Genomic DNA, 22101 nt, shown 5'->3' with positions numbered 1-22101 from the left:
TTATCCTACTGTTCTCTGACCAGGCATCCCTTCCCAGCAAAGTCTCTTGCTTTGCCAGTTTGTGCGTCTCCTGGGACAATTCATTTCTGAGTGTTAGACAAGAGCCCCCTTTCAGGCCCTGGAAGTTGTCCCCCTTCCTGCAGTGGGCATATTATTATTTATAAGTTTATTTTATTTATGTATTTATTGGCTGCAGCCCACAGCTTGTGGGATCTTAAGTTTCCCAACCAAGGACCCTGCATTGGAAGTGTGGAGTTTTACCACTGGACCAACAAGGAAGTTCACCATATTAATTATTTTAAGGAGCTGGGAAAGATTTAGGGAAGAGGGTGACAGAGGATGAGATGACTGAATGGCATCACTGACTCAATGAAAACCAAATAGGAGTTGCCCTTATGTAAAAACATTTACATTTATAAGGGAAATCTCCATTTGTAAGGGGAGGGGAGGTCTCCCTCCAAGGGAAGAAGAAGAAGGCCAGATCTCTAGAACTCTCAAAACTGGGAAGGTAAAGATTAAATTTGCATAACAACCTCTCCTTTGTTTCTTGTGCTTTCCTGCTCACCTCCCATAATTGACTCTCCCCACCCTCAACATCCTTTTTCTTGCTTTTTGGCCATGGCCTGAGGCATGTGGGATGATCTTAGTTCCCTGATGAGGGATCAAAGCCACGTCCCTCCATTGGAACCTCAGAGTCTTAACCACTGGACCACTGGGCAAGTTCCCCCCATCCCCTTTTTTTCTTTAGCTGAGGATTATCTAAGGTAAGGACTTCTATCTTTTGGGTTACAAAGTTTTCCTGGGTTTCCCCTATGCATTTTTTTTTTTTAATTGCTCAGAGGTATCCAACTCTTTGCGACCCCATGGAGTGGAGCCCACCAGGCTCCTGTGTCCAAGGAATTCTCCAGGCAAGAATCCAGGAGTGGACTGCCATTCCCTTCTCCAGGGGAATCTTCCTGACCGTGGGATCAAACCCATTTCTCCTGCACTGGAGGTAGATTCTTTACTACATGTTATTCAGACTTGTGTCAACTTAATTGCTTAGGCCAGACAGTAGAACCTAGAAGGGGAGAGAAAAATTACTTCCTCCAGAAAACCTGAAGTCTCTTGAATTATGAGAAAATTCATTCCTGTTGTTTAAGACACCCAGTCTATTTTACTTTGCCATGGCAGCCCTAGCAAGGACCAAAGCAAGGCCCATATTCACAATAAAGAAAGTGAAATTGCTCAGCTGTGTCTGACTCTTTGCGACCCCATAGACTAGCTCACCAGGCTCCTTCGTCCATGGGATTTTCCAGGCAAGAGTGTTAGGGGAAGCACACTGATTGAGACCGCCCACCCTGGCCAGGCACCATAGTAACCATTTGCACAAGTTGTTTTATGACAGGAGATCCTGATAAGGAATAGGAAACTAATACGCCACCACCAACCGGAAGAGTTCGGGAAAGGTCAAAAGGAGACACCGCGTGTCCGTCCACTTCCCAGAATCCCTCTCGCTAGCATCCATCTCAGCTGAGCGATGCGTGCTCCACCAGGAAAGACTATGAATTAGAATGATTGGCCAAAGACCACCCGGAAACTAATCCCATCACCATAAAACCTGAGACTGCAAGCCATGTGGGAGAGCAGTTCTCCTGGGTTCCCTTACCCTACTGCTCTCCACCCGGGTGCCCTTTCCCAATAAAATCTCTTGCTTTGTCAGCACATGTGTCTCCTCAGACAATTCATTTCTGAGTGTTAGACAAGAGCCCAGTTTTGGACCTTGGAAGGGGTCCCTCTTCCTGCAACAAGAGTACTGGAATGGGTTGCTGTTTCCTTCTCCAGAGGATCTTCCCGACCCAGGGATCAAACCCAGGTCTCCCACATTATAGGCAGACACTTTACCATCTTAGCCACCAAGGAGGAAAACCAAAACAGAGCAAGCAATGAACTTGGTGGTAGAAAGGAACATGAGACTGGGGAAGCAGTTTTCCCACCCCCACCCCCACCAAGTCCTAGGTGCTAACTCAGTCAAGCCTAACTTTCAGAATGAACCAAATGAATTGGGTTGGCCAAAAGGTTCATTCTGGTTTTTCCATAAGATGTAGTTGGAAAATCTGAGTGAATTTTTTTGGTCAACTTTTTACCCAATACTTTTTACCCCCAAATCTTACCACATTTTCTGGCAGCTTGTGTCCAGGGAGATATTTCACATTTTCATGGTCGTTATTTATGATGTCTGTCAGTTTTCTCCCATTAACTGTTTCTTCAAAGACCCACATCTTGACCGTGGAGGCAAACTTCTGAAGTTTCTTGACATTATTACCAATTATTTTTGCAACAGCTGAACCCCTGCAAAAGAAACGATGGAAAAGAAAATGATTAAAAAATAATAAAAATTTTTTTAAAAAGAAAGAGAATGATAAATTCCCTTAAGCAGAAGAGAAAAAGCACCAGATTATAATTCAGAAGACTTGAGTTCTTATTCAAGCACTGAGCTTAGAACTCAAGATATGATATTGCCTCAGCTGAAACTTGGTTGTTTTCACTTGGAAATATCACCCTGTGGTCAGGAAAGCCTCAGAATTTGGTACAAGGTCAAAAAGTACCTCCCTTTGAGACCAGAAGGCATCAACCTTTCTTGGAAGAGACTATCACAGGTGGAAGAGAAATCCACCTGAAAGATAGCATAAAAATAACACTTCGGGGCTTCCCTGGTGGCTCAGTGTTAAGAATCCGGCTGGCAATGCAGGGGACCCAGGTTCAATCCCTGCTCCAGGAAGATCCCACATGTAGTGAGGCAACAAGGCTTGTGCAACTCACAGGCTCTAGAGCAACTACTGAAGCCCATGTGTCTTACAGGCTGGGCTTTGCAATAAGAGAAGCCTCTGCAATAAGAAGCCTGAACACCGCAACTAGAGAGTAGCCCCCTGCTCACCTCAGCTAGGGAAAGCAACAGAGACCCAGTGTAGCCAAAAATAAAATAAAGAAATCTTGAAAAAAAAAAAAGTTCAAGGGTTCCCAGAGTCTCCAAGGCCATTAGGCCATATTTCAAATACATCAAAAGAAGATTCATATGCAGTTACTGTAGAATAAGCTGTGTTCTGGTGAACTCCACCAGGGCCCAAGTGGAGTCATAAAGGAAAGACAAGATCCAAGTGGATTCAAGAAAAACAGCAGAGCAAGGGCTCCAGGTCTGGTCTCCCCAGAAGCCACCCAAGCAGCCTCTAAAAGCTCCCTTTTTTCTGCATCTCTATTCACCAAACATATTCCGGGAATGAGTCAGTCACCCACAGGCTTTCCCCTGAGGGAAGAGAAGATGCCAGTTCATGCTAGTTGATGCCAGTCCTCTGCACAAGAACCGTGGGTGTGCAGCTGGTTCCCACGGCAGAGATGTTGCTGGTCAGCTCGGCACCTGTGCCTATTTCAGGGATGTGCTGGGTGCAGCAATTTGGGCCAGGGGTGGTACCTAATCCCGGCTAAGCCAATCAGTTTCCTTTTCAGGATTTTGAATGGAAAAACAGTTTGTTTCTTAGACAACCTTCCTGGTGAGAGGAGCAAAGGAAAGAAAGGCCCGGAGCACCTGGAGAATTCATATGTCAGTGCATTCGTTATTTTTTCTAACGATTATTCTTAAGACGGTTTGGAAAATGAGTAAGGGGTAATGACAGAAAGGGGGCAGGACCAAACGGATAAAGAGATGGAGAGGGTTATCCTTGTGTTTATCTTTGGCTGCACAATAGACGATGTGCAACTGTAGCTCTCCCTGTGAAATCCTTATTCTATGCCAGCAGGACAGTTTATTAGCTAAATATCCGTTAATCCAATTCTCCTCTGACACTTCATAGAAGAAAAGGCCAAGAATCTCCCCACCATCACTACCACCTTTATCCTAATGTTTATCCTGACAATTCACACAAGGTCAAAGAGACCAAGTGTGATTCTGATGAACTCAGCAAACCGAGAGGGGTAGGGATCTCTAAGACACTAGGAACCCAAGTTTAGTAGAGCCAGTGAGAAAATAAACTAGAACCACAAGCGCCCTCCCCACGGTCCAGTCTTCCTGGAATACACCTGCTTCTCCCTTCACAGTCGCCTCCTGGAGAAGTCAAGCATTTGCAACTAGGGACAAACCTGCTGTAGTATCTGCTGAAAAGTTAGTTAAGAAAACTTAAATAACAATTGGAACTATTAGAAACTAAGCCCACCAGACAGACCCTGTCCTATGGTGCTCAAAGGGGCTTAGGACAGAAAACAATGAGAACTCCAGGTATACTGTTCACTCCTGTAAGCTCGTCAGGACCTCGTTCTACCTGCTCCTTAGTTTCATCAACGCCTTCATTCAGTCTTTCATTCATGCACTGATCTCGGTTGCAAAAAATGTCTTGAATACCTATTGTGTATAACGCATTTGGCTGGAAGCTGGCATTACAAAGCAGTGCTCTCAGAAGCTTGCCAACCACTTTGGGACTTCACTGGGATCCAGTGGCTAAGACGCCACACTCCCAACACAGGGAGCCCAGGTTCAATCCCTAGTCAGGGAACTAGATTCCACATACCACAACTAAGACTTGATATAGCCAAATTATATAAATTAATATTTCAAGAAAAAAAAAAGCTCCCTACATGAGGCAGGAGGTAGAGGGCCTCCCAAAGTAAAGCAATTGGAGATTCATTCCCTTTGGACCAAAACTCCAAGGTGAGAACAGCAGGACAATCAAAGGAGGAAGTTGGACCCTGCCCAGATGACATATTTCTCGTTCTTGAAGTCAGGAGCTCTCTCTGACCACACATGTGCAGAGAGGCTCCTTGGAGGCTACAGGGGAGTGATGCCAAGGGATGTTCCCTACCCATATGCCTTTTTGGTACAATCCATCTAGGCTTAAAGATGTACGTGCACACATCTGAGGATCCTGAGATATATCAAATATGGGCTGTGAATGCAAACCAAAATGATCGGCCAGAGGAAAACCATCAAGAAATGCCCCATAAAAGTAATTCAAACTGCCAGGAGACTGTGACTCAGGGACTCTCCCTCTGAGTCTGCCCGTGTGTGTATCCATACACTGTACTCTTTTCCTCTTAATAAATACTTGCTTCACTACTTCCTGTCTTTGTGGAAGTTCTTTTCTGCAGAGCTGAAGGGCCAGGGCTCCTGTCACTGACCACTGGTCTAGTGGCTAGGATCTGGTTGACCTCGATCTGGACTCAGTCTCCAGCTGGGAACCCAGGCCCTGCTCCAAGCCCTTGCAGGCGGAGGCCACCTGAGATCACACCCACTTAAGAGAGAACAAAGTAAAAGGAATTCACAGTCCTGTGTGTGATAAGAGGTGAAGGGGAATGAGGGACACATGATTAGAAGGGTCAACTGCGATGGACTTTCAACACAAGGGACTCAGATGCAACCCAGTTCATGCACGAAAAGTCTCGCACACCCAGCATTCAGCTGAGAGAAACGATGGACAGATCTGGCGTTGGGGGCGGGGGTGGGGGCCACGGGGAGGGTGGTCCAGGGAGAAGACATGGGAATAGTCCCTACGTCTGCAGAGAAGTAAAGGGGCTTCACACCCTAGGGACGGGAAGAACAGGCAAAGCGGAGCTTCCAGCCAACACTGAGCCAACCGCAGGCACGTGAGGAGTGGGGCCAAGCCAAGAACTAACCAGCTGATCCAGAGATGCACAAGCAACAACACGTGCGTGTTATTTTCAGCACTGCGTTGGGGGAGAGTGGGCTATTTTGCAGCAGGAGCAAAGGGATGTATCAGATACGCAGCTAAAGGTAACTCCAGGTGATTCTGGGCCAAGCTGTTGGCTCTGTCACTCCTGGACGGGGTGGGGGATGCGGGTGGGGAAGAAGCAAGAAATTCAATTCACTGAAGAATCTAGGGAGATGGACAAAAACAGTAATACATAAGGCCTAGTCTTGTTCTGTCTAAATAACAAACTTTTTCAGGTGGTTGGGGGGAGGGGTAAGCAGACATCAGAAATGAAAACGCTTTATCTCTTTCAGTACAATCTCCATTTGAACCAAGTATTTTCTTTGCTGTCCACCATTTCTGTGTTGTTTATAAAACCTCAAAAGTATATAATTCACCTCAGCATAATAAAGATGATAAATTCTGTATGACAAGAATATATATTTACCACCAAAATGGGGGGTAGGGGTCTGGAGGAAACTCTTGGAGGTGATGGATGTTTATTATCTTGATTGTGGTGACCATTTCACAGGTATATGTGTGTCTCCAAACCCATCAAATATTTATGTCTCACCCAGTTTTCTCCAAACCCATCAAATATTTATGTCTCACCCAGAATTATCAAGTATACCTGAGTAAAGCTGGGGCTTTTAAAGTATAATCCATACCCAAAAACTCTTCTGTGGCTCTGAAACGGTACTAAATATGTTTGGGAGTGGGGAGATGAATTGGGAAATTGGGATTGACGTACATACATTACTATATATGAAAGAGATAACTAATGAGTACCTACTGTTAGCACAGGGAAGTCTACTCAGTGTTCTGTGGTGACTTGAAAAGGAAGAAAATCCAAAAAAAGAGGGGATATATGCGTGTAGCTGATTCATGATGACGTAAGGCAGAAACTAACACAAGGTCGTAAAGCAACTATACATACATGCTAAGTTGCTTCAGTTGTGTCTCACTCCTTGCAACCCTATGGACTACAGCCCACCAGGCTCCTCTGTCCATGGGATTCTCCAGGCAAGAATACCGGAGTGGGTAGCCATGCCCTCCTCCAGGAGATCTTCCTGACCCAGGGATCGAACACGAGTTGCATTGGCAGGTGGTTCTTTACCACTAGCGCCACCTGGGAAGCACTAAACCGTACTAAAAATTAATTTAAAATTTTTTATAAATTAAAAAAAGAAAATGCGTTTGTCACATTTGTGTAAGGAACGGGATCAAATAGCAAAGGGAGTGTTTTGCAGGAACCTGTGTGTTTTGAAAGGAACTGGAACCCACGTATAAGGGACAACCTTGTCTTAAAAATGTGTCTAGCTTACAGAGGACCAGTCCAAAAACATGCACGGATCCATTAGAACTGAGCTTAAAATTAAAACAGAAAAATACTGCAGGCGGTGCGTGGCTTGGCCGCAGTGGGAGTTGGGGTCCCACAGCCACGATGGTGAAGCCTGTGTGTTTCAGGTCTGTTCTGTCACTGCCCACGCCCGGTCAGGTCACGGGCAGCCATCACTTCACACACCCACTCGCCTGCCTGCTAAGCGCCAGGTCTGTGATGGACGGCGGTGCTTCACAGCGTGAGGAATGGGGCCGGCGGTACTCCCATCAGCTGAGTGCCGCCCACACACACAGAGTGCCAGGTGGCACCGACGCACGTGTGCCCTTCTCCGCTCTCCTGGCCCCCGAGGAGCTGCAGCTGTCTCATGTGAGGGCTACCATGTTTTCCACCTCCCGGGGTCTGCAAATTTCCCTCCGCAAAGGAGGAGGCTGCCTAGATGATCGTTTTGTTTCCATTCTACATGGGGCTGCTATCTTCTACTTGCAGCATTTGGAGTGCTGTTACAAAATTTTACTTTTCAGTCAACTTCTAAAGACAGTGCAAGTAAATAAGCAGGGCAAAAGTGACTGGGCGGTTTAAAAGAGGTTTAAATTCCATCTCAACCTCCACATGGCAGATTAAGACATGACCCAGGAGGCTCAGTCACTCTGACCTTGGGTCCCTGGACCAGGTAGTGGCAGCAGAATCATGAATCATCTTAAGTCTTGGGTTTCAAGATACAGACTAATTTCCAATCTCAGCAATGTTATGCTAACGAAACTGAAAAGGGACTTGGGTGGAGGTACTTCCCTGGTGGTCCAGTGGTTAAGGCTTTGCCTTCCAATGCTGGGGATGATAGGGGTTTGACCCCCGGTGGGGGAGCTAAGATCGCACACGTCTCATGGCCCAAAACACAGAACATAAGCAGCAGAAGCAATACTGTAACAAATTCAATAAACACTTTAAAAATTTTCAAAAAAAAAAAAGCAACAATAAAGGGACATGGGTAGGAAAAGATGCTCCAGTGCCAGCTGGGTGCACACTGAGTATGTGACACAGAGCTCATCACATCTTTTCAGCAGCCACGTTATCCCCATTTTACAGATAAGGAAGTCGAGGCTCGGAAAGAGTAAGTTACCCGGTTGTGCTGTCCATCCGGAGCCAGCAGTTCTAAACCAGAACGGTTTCCAAAGCCCACACTTTCTACTGATTTCAATTTGCTGAGGGATAGAGTAGAATTGCAGAGAAGGCAATGGCAACCCACGCCAGCACTCTTGCCTGGAAAATCCCATGGGCAGAGGAGCCTGGTAGGCTGCAGTCCATGGGGTCGCTAAGAGTTGGACACGACTGAGCGACTTCACTTTCCCTTATCACATTCATGCATTAGAGAAGGAAATGGCAACCCACTCCAGTGTTCTTGCCTGGAGAATCTCAGGGACAGGGGAGTCTATGGGGCCGCACAGAGTCAGACAGGACGGAAGCGACTTAGCAGCAGCAGCAGCAGCACACCTGTTGCAGGGTGGGGGGAGGTTAATGGGGGGGGAGGAGGTGGTAAAGTGGGGGAGGGCAGGGGAGGTTGAGAAAGGAGCTGAGGAAAGGGGAAGAGGAGAGAGAGGCAGGTAGGGATGTGCTGACTACCAGGTGTCAGGCACTGCTGTTTATTTGCTTTGTTTTTTGATTGACACATAATTGACAAATAACATTGCATAAACTCAAGGCATACACCACGTTGGTCTGATACATTTATATGCTGCAATCTGTTTACCGCCAGAGCACTGTTTTCAATACCTCATCCACGTTATCTGTTTCAAGCCTCAGCAACCCTCTGAGGCAGGGACTATCATGATCCCCGTTTTTTCAGTGAGGACACTGAACCCCAAGGATCAAACAGGCAGGTGGTCAGCAGAGGAGGAGAGATCTGCAACCTAGCCATGTCTTCACCGGGCTTCCCTAGTGGCTCAGCTGGTAAAGAATCTGCCTGCAATGAGGGAGACCTGGGTTCGATTCCTGGGTTGGGAAGATCCCTTGGAGAAGGGAAAGGCCACCCACGCCAGTATTCTTGGGTTTCCCTGGTGGATCAGCTGGTAAAGAATCTGCCTGCAATGAGGGAGACCTGGGTTCGATTCCTGGGTTGGAAAGATCCCCTGGAGAAGGGAAAGGCCACCCATGCCAGTATTCTTGGGCTTCCCTGGTGGCTCAGCTGGTAAAGAATCCACCTGCAATGAGGGAGACCTGGGTTCAATTCCTGGGTTGAGAAGATCCCCTGGAGAAGGGAAAGGCCACCCACGCCAGTATTCTTGGGCTTCCCTGGTGGCTCAGCTGGTAAAGAATCCGTCTGCAATACAGAAGACCTGGGTTCAATCCCTGGGTTGGAAAGATCCCCTGGAGAAGGCTACCCACTCCAGTATCCTGGCCTGGAGAATTCCATGGACTATATACCCCGTGGGGTCACAAAGAGTGGCCACAACTGAGCAACTTTCACTTCATATGTCTTCACCACTCTGCTCTCTCTCCCTGGGTCCCAGATGGACAGACACTCACCTCCTGAAGGTCCTAACCTCCACTAGGCAACATCCCCAACCCCTTGGTGCTGGCTCCTCTCTTCCTCTCCAAAAGAAGTGATATTTTAATCAGCCAAGGGACAAGATACCTATCCAGGCAGGCTGACAATTCCCAGAACTGCACAGTGCAGAAGCTTTCTGGTCCAGAAAGGACCCCACAAGACCATCCCTCTTTAACCAAGGAGGAAACTCTCCAGGGAGAACAAACAAGGGTTCAGCTAGACCCTTCCCATCCCATGCCCAGAGTTGATCCAGCCTATGTATCCGCCAGGCTCCTCTTTCCATGGGATTCTCCAGGCAAGAATACCGGAGTGGGTTGTCATTTCCTTTTCCACAATTTTGGTTTAAATAACATCTACTTTCTTATTCCTAAAAGCTATTCATGAAAGATGAAAAAAACAAATATAAATAACTCACTACCAGAGAGAACCACTGTTAACATTGTGCGTAATTCTTTGCAGCTAAGGGCTTTTAGAGTACAATCAAATGCCAGAGTATTTAGATGCAAATGTGAAAAATAAAGTATTTTAAAAATAGATTCAATTTGGTGAATGCTTATTTGACCTCTGGATAGGGAAGCTTCCTAAGTTTAAAATCAAAGCTAGCAACCACAGAGGTGTGAACAACTTCACACAGAAAAAGGAGAGGGAGAAGCAGATGAAAAAAAAGCCTGTCTATCAAAATCTAAACTGCAGGAAAAGTCTAAGATAGAATGCTACATTTAACAGAAAACAGGATGCAAAAGTGTACCTAACATAATCATATGCAATTAACAAAATACATACTACCTCACACCTGTCAGGGTGGCTACTATATTAAAACAAAACGAAAAAACAAGTGTTAGTGAGAATGTGCAGACATTGGAACCCTTGTGCTCTGCTGGTGGGAATGTAAAATGGTAAAACTGCCATGAAAAACAATACAGAGGTTCCTCAAAAAACTAAAAATAGAATTACCAGCTGATCCAGCAATTCCCCTTCTGGGCAGACACCCAAAAGACTTGAAAACAGAATCTTGAGAGGTATTTGTACACCAATGTTCATAGCAGAATTATATACGAGAGCCAAAAGATAGAGGCAATCCAAGCGTCCACTGATGGACAAAGAGAAGGTGGTGTATATATTCAATCATTCAGCCTTAAAAAGGAAGGAAATTTTGGTACATGCTACAAGGGAAACATGAGGACATTATACTAAATGAAATAAGCCAGTTATAAAAAAAAAATCACTGTATAATTCCACATATGTGAGGAATTCATATGAACTCTTTCTGGAAGTTGGAGTCCAGTCACCACACGGAGGAGCCCAAGCTTGCCTGCTGCAGACAGAAACATGTGGCTTGTCTGCCCCATCAGCCTGGCCAAAGCCCACCCGCTGTGAAAGGGAGTATGGAGGACCACGAGCCCCAGCCCACTCCCCACCCGACTGCTGCCTTACCAGTGAGCCCAGGAGAGACCAGCACAGACCCACCCAGCTTAGCCCAAACTGCCAAGCCCCAGAATCAGAAGCCAATCAGTGATGGCTGTTTGAAGTCAGGAAGTCTCAGGGGCAGATAGCTGGGCAGCAGCAGATAACTGATGAAGTCCTGGCACCCAACTGTGGAAGGCGCTGAGCCCCAAAGTGCAGAAGGATGGCCAAGCGCCACTAGGAGAACCCCAGAGGAGCTGGGGGAACGTCAGGCTTAGCTCCTGATGTCATCAAGCCCTGGGAGTCAGGGATGAGGGGAAGAAGAAAGATCTGGAGGTGAGGCACCTGACACAGCTTCCCACCAGCAACCACAGAGAAACCTGGAGACACTATACAGAGAAGAGCTGGTGGATACATGACTCTCTAAACAATGGGACATGTCTTCAAAAAGAGTGGGCTCACCTGGCCACTGCTCTGAGACGAATGAGTGGAAGTGGGCGGTGATGGATTTCCCTCTCAAATACAAGACTTTTCTAATGACTAATTTTCTAGATTAATTTTAAGATCAGGTACCTTATTAACGGGGCTTCCTTGGTGGCTCAGTGGTAAAGAATCCACCTGTGAGGCAGGAGACGCAGGAGATGCGGGCTGGATCCCTGGGTGGGGAAGATCCCCTGGAGGAGGGCATGGCAAGCCACTCCAGTATTCTTGCCTGGAGAATCCCATGGACAGAGGAGCCTGGCGGGCTACAGTCCATGGCGTTGCAGCGTCAGACATGACTGAAGCGACTGAGCACGCATGTACCTTATGAACAGTCAACTGTGATCGTGTCAAAACCGCAGGAGGAGGGATGCCTGCTGTGGAGGGAAGCTGAACAGGATCTTTTTTTTCCAAGACTTTTGCCACCAAGGAAGTCCCTTCAGGACGATTTTTAAGACCTCATTTCAATTTGATTTTTCTTAAATGGAATATTGTTTATACTAGACTTCTTTAGGGAGGGTAAGATATTCAATTTTTTTGTGCAGATGGGATTTGTTCAGATAAAAGTATGCGTCTCAGTAAAAATGGTTAAGAATTAGGAACTTCTCTGGCAGTCCAGGGGTTAAGACTCCACATTTCCACGGCAGGGCACGTGGGTTCGATCCCTAGTCTGGGAACAAAGATCCCACATTCTGCTCGGTCATGGCCAAAAAATTAAATAAAAATGATAAGAATTTCTAGAAACACGCACACTGAAGTTAGAGGGATCTGCGTTTCAATTCTATTGTATTAACCACTGACCTTGAAAAGTTTTCCAATCTCAATCTCATCATCTAAAATAGGGATAATAATAGTACCACATAGGCTTATTATTAGATATACCTGCTGCTGCTGCTAAGTCGCTTCAGTCGTGTCCGACTCTGTGCAACCCCATAGACAGCAGCCCACCAGGCTCCTCTGTCCCTGGGATTCTCCAGGCAAGAATACTGGAGTGGGTTGCCATTTCCTTCTCCAATGCATGAAAGTGAAAAGTGAAAGTGAAGTCGCTCAGTCATGTCCGACTTTTAGCGACCCCATGAACTGGAGCCTACCAGGCTCCTCCGTCCATGGGATTCTCCAGACAAGAGTACTGGAGTGGGGTGCCATTGCCTTCTCCGAGATATACCTGAAATAGCACATATCCCAGACACAGAAAATGCCCATAAGTGGTAACTGCTATAGTGATTATCCCCTTTAAAGACGAGGAGGAAATGAAGAATGATGAAAGAGGACTCAGATAGGAAAACCGGACTCACCCCCCAGAACAGCTGTGATGTTTTTACTGCACAGAAACAGAAATAGGTGTATCAGCCTGGAAGGTGTTTTCAGCCTGGCTGCTTGGGGAAATGGGTCTCCTCCCAGGTCACCCCTACCCATCGCCACCCACCCCCACTTCCAGAGCAGAGGCATGTCAGTTCCGCTGCCTGTGGACAGGGAAAAGGTCATTTTTGACCTCAGAGGAGCTCACACACCGATGCTCAAATCGGTTCAAGCTCTCCATGTCAGGATACAGCAAGAATCATCAGTGACACTGAGTAGCACAGACAAAAAAGGATGACACGGGGGATGAGGAGCCATCCAGGCTATATTCAGATGCTTCCAGCAGGACAAAGAGTCACCCACATGTCCAGCTTCGGCCATCAGTGCAAAGTAGGCCAAAGGCCTCCCTGACCTTCAGTCCCAGGAGTCAGTCAAGCTGTGAGGTGACAGTGTAAACAAGGGCAAAAGATAACTTCTAGGAACACCTCCTGCTCTCTGATCTCTTCCCCTCCTCTGCCTCTGTTCCTTGGCATTTTGTGATCAGCACTGGCTCTCAGGTAGAAGCAAGCTTCTCACTGAAAATGATAAGAATTTATAGAGACATGAACATTGGAGTTAGAAGGATCTGCGTTCCCACTCCACCTTATTAAACACTGACCTTGAAAAGGTCCATTGTGTGACTTAATAACAGTGCTGGTCAAAGATGACCCAACTAACAAGAGTAACATTTTTTCATTAGCTGACATTTACTGAGTGCTAGTCGCTCTGCACTCTCCTGAAAAAGTGAAAGTCACTCAGTCCTGTCCGACTCTTTGCAACCCCATGGACAATAAGTCCATGGAATTCTCCAGCCCAGAATACTGGAGTGTGGAGCCTTTCCCTTCTCCAGGGGATCTTCCCAACCCAGGGATTGAACCTAGGTCTCTCCTGGATCACCTCATTTCATTCTAACCATGATCCTAAACAGCAGGTACCAATGTCAGAACCTGACCCTTGGAGAGAAGCAGTTTGTTCAAGGACCTAGACTGCCAGGGTAAGAAACCAGGAGATCAGGGTGCTGCCTCCTGCCTCACCCGGCCTCCCAAGGAGGTTTGGGGTGTTTCTGGATTTAGCTCCCAGGCACAGAGGTGGGGCTGCAGATACAACTGAAACCAAGTGGGGCCCTGTGGGGCTCCCAGGCACAAAGGCCTTTCTGTGTACCGTTTCTGGTAGGCAAGACTCCAGCCATTATACCTTTCCTGAGTTCCAAAGGGTGGATTTGAACAGTTGGCTAATCAACCAAGAAACCACCTAAGGCAAGATTAAAGGGACTAGAGCAGCTCATCAAGGTTAGAAGACCAACCACCTGAGATCCAGCATGCTCCCTGATCTTGTCAGCAACCCCATCTTTGACCCACTGTTATAAAAACCCTCATCAAGTTCTCTGGAAGAGACACACAGCTTTTCCAGGCAGAAGCCTGGTGTGTCCCCCTTTGCCTGGCCAGGTAATAAAGCTGTCCTTTTCTGCTTCTCCCACAGCTCTGGTCTGCAGGGTTTGGTTCCGCATCGGTGCACAGAGAGGCCGAGCTCTCACTAACACAACCCTGAGGTTTTAGTTCTCAAACTGCATCTTAGCCCTGTATCTGGGTGGCTGTCCCAAGGAGAGATCTCCTGGAGATCTTTTTGCTGAAGGAACTGTGTTTCATCTTTGCAGGAATTTAGGAGGTTTTTGTTTTTTCCTTTCAGTTGCTTTTATGAGTCATCGGGACCAGGCCCATGAAATGCGGTGCTGGTTAGGAAGCACCTCCCTGCAACCCTGCAGTGGGCAGCCCAGTAGGGCTCAGTGAGGTGGCCCAGCCTCCACTCTCACCAGCTGTAAGTGCAGGAGGGCGGGACAGGGCCTGTCATTCTTCAGGTATCTGCATAGTTATAGATGATCATTTACATTGTGGGACGAACTTAATGCGAGCCACCTTATAGCTACAGATGTAACACCTTCATTTACCTAAGCATTCTGAGCAACTTCCAAGTTCCCAAGTGTAAACACTGCTTAGGCAACTTCCTATTCCTGAGAATCTGGAAGGGTCTGTCTTTTGGTAATCTGTTTTAAAATTAGCGGAAGATTGGGTTCAGTGTTTGTGGAAAAGATTGTGGCTCAGTGTTTAAGACTCTGTGCTTCTAATGCACGGGGTATAGGTTTGATCCCTGGACTGGGAACTGGAACTAAGACCCCACATGCCTTGTAGCAAGGCAAAAAAAAAAAAAAAAAAAGTTAGCAGAAGGCTAAAGTCTTCCCTGGTGGCTCAGACGGTAAAGCGTCTGCCTACAATGTGGGAGACCTGGGTTCAATCCCTGGGTCGGGAGCCTGGTCGGAGGAGCCTGGTAGGCTACAGTCCATGGGGTTGCAAAGAGTCAGACACGATTGAGCGACTTCACTTTCTTTCAAAGTCCCTGAAGGGAAAAAAATCTGCCCTGCCCTCAGGGAATGTGTTTCAGCAAGTTCAGATTCCTTGGTACTAATTCTGGTTTAAATGGTAAAGAATCTGCCTGCAATGCAGGAGATCTGGCTTCAATCCCTGGGTTGGGAAGACCCCCTGGAGAAGGAAATGGCAACCCACTCCAGTATTCTTGCTTGGAGAATTCTATGGATAGAGGAGCCTGGAGGGCTATAGTCCATGAGGTCACAAAGAGTCAGACATGACTGAGCGACCAACACACACACACAATTCTGGTGCATGTGGTCTTTGGACCATGTTTTAACAAACACTATTAAAAACACTGGATTCCACTTTGCTGTCAAAGGTCTGTATAGTCAAAGCTATGGTTTTCCCAATAGTCATGTATGGATTTGAGAGTTGGACCAAAAAGAAAGCTGAGCACCAATGAACTGATGTTTTCAAATTGTGGTGCTGAAGAAGACTCTTGAGAGTCCCTTGGACAGCAAGGAGATCAAACCAGTCAGTCCTAAAGGGAATCAACCCTGAATATTCATTGGAAGGGCTGATAGTGAAGCTGAAGCTCCAATCCTTTGGCTACCTGATGTGAAGAACCAACTCTTTGGAAAAGACTGTGACGCTGGGAAAGACTGAAGGCAGAAGAAGGGGATGACAGAGGATGAGATGGTTGGATGGCATCACTGACTCAATGGATATGATTTGAACAAATTTTGAGAGGGAGTGAAGGACAGGGAAGCCTGGCGTGCTGCAGTCCATGGGGTTGCAGAGTCAGACACGACTTAGCAACTGAATAATAACATTAAAAACACTATTTAAAACATCTAATCTTGGGACTTCCCTGGCAGTCCAGGGGTTAAGATTCCATGCTTCTACTGCAGGGGCGTGGGTTTCATCCCTGGTCGGGGAAATAAGAACCCACAAGCCACAGGAGGAAAATAAACCTAAAACGTCTAATCTGTGGCAGATATTTCATTCCACTTTGTATTTCTTTTGAACGTAATCTTCCAAGTCCTTATCTATCTGTGACCTGAAGGTGGAGACGGTGTCCATTGCATTCCTACCCCTGGAAAGACTACTATATCTGCATGGAGCAGACAGGCAAATGTCTATGACCAGAGTTGAACACTCAGTGTGCCCCTGGGGAGCCTCTCTGTGTCATTTTCTGTTCCTAAGTTCCTGAATCTCTCTGCTGAGGTCGTGGAACCTCTCTCTAGGAGTGGCGTGGCTCTGTACCCGGGACAGAGCCTGGGAAACCTATGACTGTTCCCATCTGATCCCTTCATTAATAGAGCCCGGCAGCCAGGCCAAAACATCGGCGCATTTCTCAATTGCTCTGCTCCAGTGTCACTAGCCAAGTTCCACTCCGTTTCCTTGATCCGGAGCAAGCCAAGAAAAACAGTCAAGTACATCAGAGTGCAGCTGCGGGAAGGCAGCCCAAGTCAGAGATGGGGGCAGGAGGGTCATTTCAGGACTCTAGCTCCAGGTCCGAATGCCGCGTGGCCCAGCCATTCTATTTCTCTTGCACCTTGCAAAAGAAGGAAAAGGTGCTGTTATCTGTGGTTCTGGGGCCTCTTTCGGAAGAGGAAACTAGGTTAAAGAACACGCGATGAATGGGCGTGTTTCCAGGCTCACAGTCCATGAGGCAGCCGACATTTCACTCAAGTGCCTGGGGATAAGAACTGGTAAACTCCAGCAGCAAGTCCAGATGAAGCTGTGCAGTGGATAGTTACCGACTCAATTAAATGTAGGACAGAACATTTTGTTGTGGTTGAAAACAGTTTACAGAAAAGTGCAAAATATCCTAATATTTGCAGGGATGTGAGATAAAATACTACTTGTAAACATTCTCTAGCATCTGATGGAATTCTTCCGGAAAGAACAGAATAAACTGATAACACCGGTTTTCCTCCAGGAGGTACCTTAGGAGACAACTGTGGGTTGTCTTGGAACTTGGAAGATAATTTTTTTTTTTTTTTGGTGGGTTCTGGGGTACCTTTCAAACAATGTGAATTTTTGCCAAATCATATATAATTACATTTCTTCATTAAAAAATGAGTTTGGGGTGACTTCCCCAGTGGTCCAGTGGTCAAGTCTCCATGTTGCCAATAGACGGCAGGGGTTGGGGGGCAGGTCGCAGCGGTGAGAGAGGGGAGGGTTGGATCCCTAACTGTGGAACTAAGATTCCACATGCAGCTCATTATGGCCAAAAGATTTTTTTTTTAACTTAGTTTGTGTTTATTCATTTAGTATTTACCAAGTACATGCCTAGCTCTTGCTGTTCTCAAGAGCTGGAAGGGGAGGAGTGGAAACAGATAATCAAATAAGTCATCACCTGTGACAGATGTTTCCAACAGGGCACAGGGCTCCCGGCCTCGCTGGGATGGAAAAGTGGCGAATCAGAAAAGGTTTCCTCCAAAAAGTACTTTCTGGACCAAGTCTTAAAGAGGAAGACCGAGTAACTAGTACCAATTTCTGTAAGACTGCTACAAGCGTGAACTATGAGTGTGCGGCCACAGGACTTAAAGGACATCACTCTTTTAACTATTCTTATACCAGTCCCTCGAATGTGGGAAAAATAGCGGGCAGCCATGGAAAAAGATTGAAAATACCAGATGCTATACCATATTCTGCCTCCTCGCCCCCAGCCCACTTTCCTCTACAGTCACCCAAACACACCAAATAATCCAACTGTATTAAGTCTGAGAAAGGGAACTAAAAGGGCCAACGTTTAAAGTGCTTATGAGAACTCCTAGCACAGCGGAGACGCAAAGCTTCGCACACACTCACCCCTCCGCCCCGCCCCCCCAGGTAAGAATTCCCAAAGCCCTTGAGCTACTGGAGGAGCCCAGGCTGTAGGGAACTTGGATTTTCTTCCCGATATGTTACTAAGATACCAGACTTAGCAGAAGCCTGGAGCCGGACCTGCAGTTGGAAGGGCAGAGCCGGCCCCGCCCTCGACCTGCATGGCAGGCACCCTTCATCCCTCTCTGCCTCGGTTTCCTTGACACGGAAACCCCCAGGAAGAACGCTCGAGCCTCCTACAACTCCTCTACCCAGGCTATCTGCCCAGGAGAAAGAACATCCTGAGGATGTTGCGTAAACCCCCCGGGCGTGGCAAGCAGGTGGCCCCCGTGCGTCCGCTGCCTGGTGCCGCGAGCGAAGACAGGTGCCCGCGGGCACGCCGTCCCCTCTCTCCGCGCCGCCTCCAGGAGCACGCGGGCTCTGGGCCTCCCAAGCTGGTGCCTCGGCGCGGCCTCCCCGGGCGCGCGGTGCCCAGCCGGGCCGCGACGCTGCCTGCCCCGCCTCCCCACGCGCGGTGCCGGGTGTCCTCGCCGCGGCGGGGACGCGCGCCCTCGCTTGCCCTGGAGAGGGGCTTCCTGGAGGCGGAGTCCGCGCCGCCCGCCCGCTGCCGCTCACCAGTTCCCCGAGCCCACGATGCACACTTTCAGGGGCGCCGCTGCCATGGTTCAGGCCGAACGCTGCAGACCGGCGCGCGCCTCCCGGCTCGGCTGCCCGCCTCCACCCGCTCGGCATGAACCCGCTGCGGCGCACGGCGGCCCCGCCCCGCCGCCTCTCGGCCAATGGCCACGACCACCCCCGCCCGGGCGCCCGGGGCCACAGCTGACAGCCCGGAGGGCCCGCCCCACCACTCCCGAGAGCCACTGCGCACGCCCGGCCCCGCGAGGCCCCGCCCAGCCCAGCGCGAGGCCTCTCGGGACTTGTAGTCCACCTTCCCAGACCGCCTCTCCCGCCGCGCCACGTGCAGCTCTAGCTGGTTGCGCCGAGACTCGCGCTCCGGGCGCAGGGAACGCACTGCCTTCCCCGCGGAGCAGGCATGCTCTGGTGCCTCCCGCTCCACCTGTCTCGGGAGGTGCTGCCAGGCTGCAATTTGAAGCCAAGAGAGGACTCTGGACTCTAAAGTCGACCCGGCTTGGGCCAGAGCCCCAAGAGGCCACTTTAGTTTCTTCAGACTGTGCCTCACCTGTGGAAACAAAAAACCGCCTGGCACCACCGAACTTCGCGGTGGCCATGTATCTTCTGAGGCCTTTGAGAATTGACCGAGAGTACCTGCCTTCCAGGGTGGGAACTTTCTAGAGTCGGGGCGGGGCGGAGAGACCTGGGTACAGGGGCATCGCCCTCACCCACTGGCTTGGCAGGACTTGGCTCCTCAGTGGTCTTCGCTCCAGGGCACCGGAAGGGTTTGAGGTTCTGAGGCCTCGCTTCCTTCCTTCCCGAGAAAATGAACGTTGTGTATCCATTCTGAGCATCTCTTTGCACCAGGCGCAGCGCTGGACCCTGAGGAGGAAATGAAGTGGTGTGAACCAGAGATTCTCAACTCCACTATAGCTCTGAGTCTCTGGAACTTTTCAAAACCTCCACGCAAAGGCATCACCTCAGACCGATTGCATCAGAATCTCCCGGAGTACAGACATCCGAATTTTTTAATGTTCAGGGGGGTGACTACAAAAGGACTCAAGATTGAGAACCAGAGAACTAAAATGTCAGAGCCTGGCAGAGGAAACAAATGCTCTAGTACCTAGAAAAACATTAGGCCTGTTAGTTTGATGCCCAGAGGATTAACTGGTATTTTTGCTACGTCTACATTATATGAAAATTTTACTTCTATTACTTATGGTACTAACTGAAGAAACTCCCTAGAGAGAGAGTGGGTGAGACAAAGCATGCTTTCCACTCCTCACTGGTGGCTTGCTCTCAATTCTTTGCCAAAAAAGATACCAAAGCAGGAATAACTCCAAAGGTGGACTATCTAAACTTTATTCATTTTTATCACCTTGCATTTGGGTTTGCCTAATTCAATGATGAACTCGTACTTGAGGCAGCATACATTGCCAAGATTTATGCCAAGTGATCAGTTCATGTTTAACTTTTGCCTAAAAGATTTATGCCTCATGTGGACACTCGGTTTCCCCGATGTTGCAACTGCATCTGCTTGAAAATGAGTGATCTGGCTGTTGTGTGAACTCATCTTGCAGAGCATCATCATAGAGGGTTTATCAGCCACCCAAGATACACATTGTGCCAGGATGGACATAGTGAGTAGCCATTTATTTTATAGACCGGTTGCAAAGATCAAAACCAAAACCACAGAGGTGAAACCCATGGGTAGAACGTTGAGAGAATAAAGCAAACTGCAAGAGATTGCACACGGTAGAATTCTAGTTCTGTCAGTTCAGAAACAAGCAAAAGTACGTGTATCACTGTAGATATATACATACATAGCATAACTGTAAAGGAAAAGAAGGGAAACAAACACAAAATGCAGGGTTGTGGTTATAGTGGAGAGGAGGGTTGGCTATTCTTTATATTAGTGTGTATATGTTAGAAACACTTTTGTATATCGACCTAACGAAGAGCATGGGGAAGAGGAGAAGGTCTAGCGCTGAGATCTCTGGTTCTCTGCCAGTCCCCTCCTGGTCTGCTAAGATGGCAGTGCTGCCAGTTGGCCTTCTGTGGGTCTCCTTCCCCAGGAGGGTTGAACAACCCAGACGACAACACGCTAGCCAGTCTCAATGGACAAGCTGAGTCTTGAGGGACCTGGAGAAGTCCCAGGGTGTTTACGACTCAGTGCATGGTGCATGGAGACAGCATGACTGGGTTATGCATGTATCTTGATGAAAACTCATCAGGCAGCTAGGAGAAGCCAGGAAGCCCTTTAGAAACAGCCCAGTGGTCTCCTTCACCAGGTCACTGAGTTCCCGAAGCACAGTTCTGACTTTCTATGTACAGGAGACAATGGCAACAGTATTGCCAAACTCTTTTCTGTAACTGGAGACTCCATTCCGCTCTTATGCCCCCATCTTCAGCCTTCTACCCTGTCTCTGACACGCTCCCTGGGGCTTTGGACGCCTGCCTGCTGCCGGGTCCCAAAGCCAATGGTGCATGTCAGGCAGCAACACTCCACTTCCAAGGCTCAACAACCCCCTGGTTATTTCTTGTTGCTTAACAGAGCATCCCTAGGTTAGGTCTCCAGGCAACCACATTCGTTTAGCTCTAGAATCAGAGGCAATGGCACCCCACTCCAGTACTCTTGCCTGGAAAATCCCATGGACAGAGGAGCCTGGAAGACTGTAGTCCATGGGGTGGCTGAGGGTCAGACACGACTTCACTTTCACTTTTCACTTTCATGCATTGGAGAAGGAAATGGCAGCCCGCTCCAGTGTTCTTGCCTGGAGAATCCCAGGGACGGGGGAGCCTGGTGGGCTGCCGTCTATGGGGTCACACAGAGTCGGACACGACTGAAGTGACTTAGCAGCAGCAGAATCAGAGGGGACAGCTCTCTCCATATGGGGTACATGATCAAAGAGAGTTGGAGGCTTCACTTCCAAGATGCTTCATTGGCTGCTAAAACCAGGTGTAGCCATATAATTTTTTTTTTTTTTTAAGAAAAAAGGTGCAGTCAGCAAGGTGATGGGCTGGGAGGGGACCCAAAGGAGCTCTTCCAGGCAGGGGGACTAGCATTGGCTAAGATTCAGAGATTACAAACAGATGACATGTTCAGGAACTAAATGGAGCTCTGTAAGGGTGGAAGGGAGAACAAATAAGGGGAAGAGTATGAAGGGCAGGAGAAATGAAGAGAAATGAAAGTTGGGAGGTGGAGGAGGTGTCTGGTCATGATTAGCCTTGTAAACCGTATCAGAGAATTAGAACTGAAATCCTAAGGGCAGAAGAAGCCATTGTAGACTTTCAGGAAGGAGCTTGACATCCTCAGGGCCAGGAGGCAGAGGCCAGGTGGGAGCCTGTTTGTTTTTAATTAATGTTTATTGGAGTATAGTTGATTTACATTGTTGTGTTAGTTTCAGGTGTATAGCAAAGTGATTCAGTTGTACATGTGCATATTTTCATTCTTTTTTAGATTCCATTCCCATATAGATCATTACAGAGTACTGAGTAGAGTTCTCTGTA

At 48.0% G+C, this 22101-nt stretch overlaps 1 protein-coding gene across 1 annotated transcript in view; it reads right to left on the bottom strand.

Annotated features, from left to right (window-relative positions):
- The window catches only part of GPD1L (glycerol-3-phosphate dehydrogenase 1 like), a 63836-nt gene extending 45084 nt beyond the window's left edge, over positions 1–18752 (bottom strand). The window contains exons 1-2 of the mRNA XM_055558765.1: positions 18595–18752; positions 2154–2331 (exon numbers count right to left, since the gene is read on the bottom strand). Coding sequence (XP_055414740.1) covers positions 2154–2331; positions 18595–18641 — 225 coding nt within the window. The 5' untranslated portion in view covers positions 18642–18752. The remainder of the gene's footprint in view (positions 1–2153; positions 2332–18594) is intronic.
- Positions 18753–22101: the final 3349 nt, after the last annotated feature.

Source organism: Bubalus kerabau, chromosome 20 (genome assembly GCF_029407905.1).
Source record: "Bubalus kerabau isolate K-KA32 ecotype Philippines breed swamp buffalo chromosome 20, PCC_UOA_SB_1v2, whole genome shotgun sequence".
NCBI lineage: Eukaryota > Metazoa > Chordata > Mammalia > Artiodactyla > Bovidae > Bubalus > Bubalus kerabau.
The sequence above is the reverse complement of the archived record's forward strand: the minus strand, read 5'-3'. Positions and strand labels throughout refer to the sequence as shown.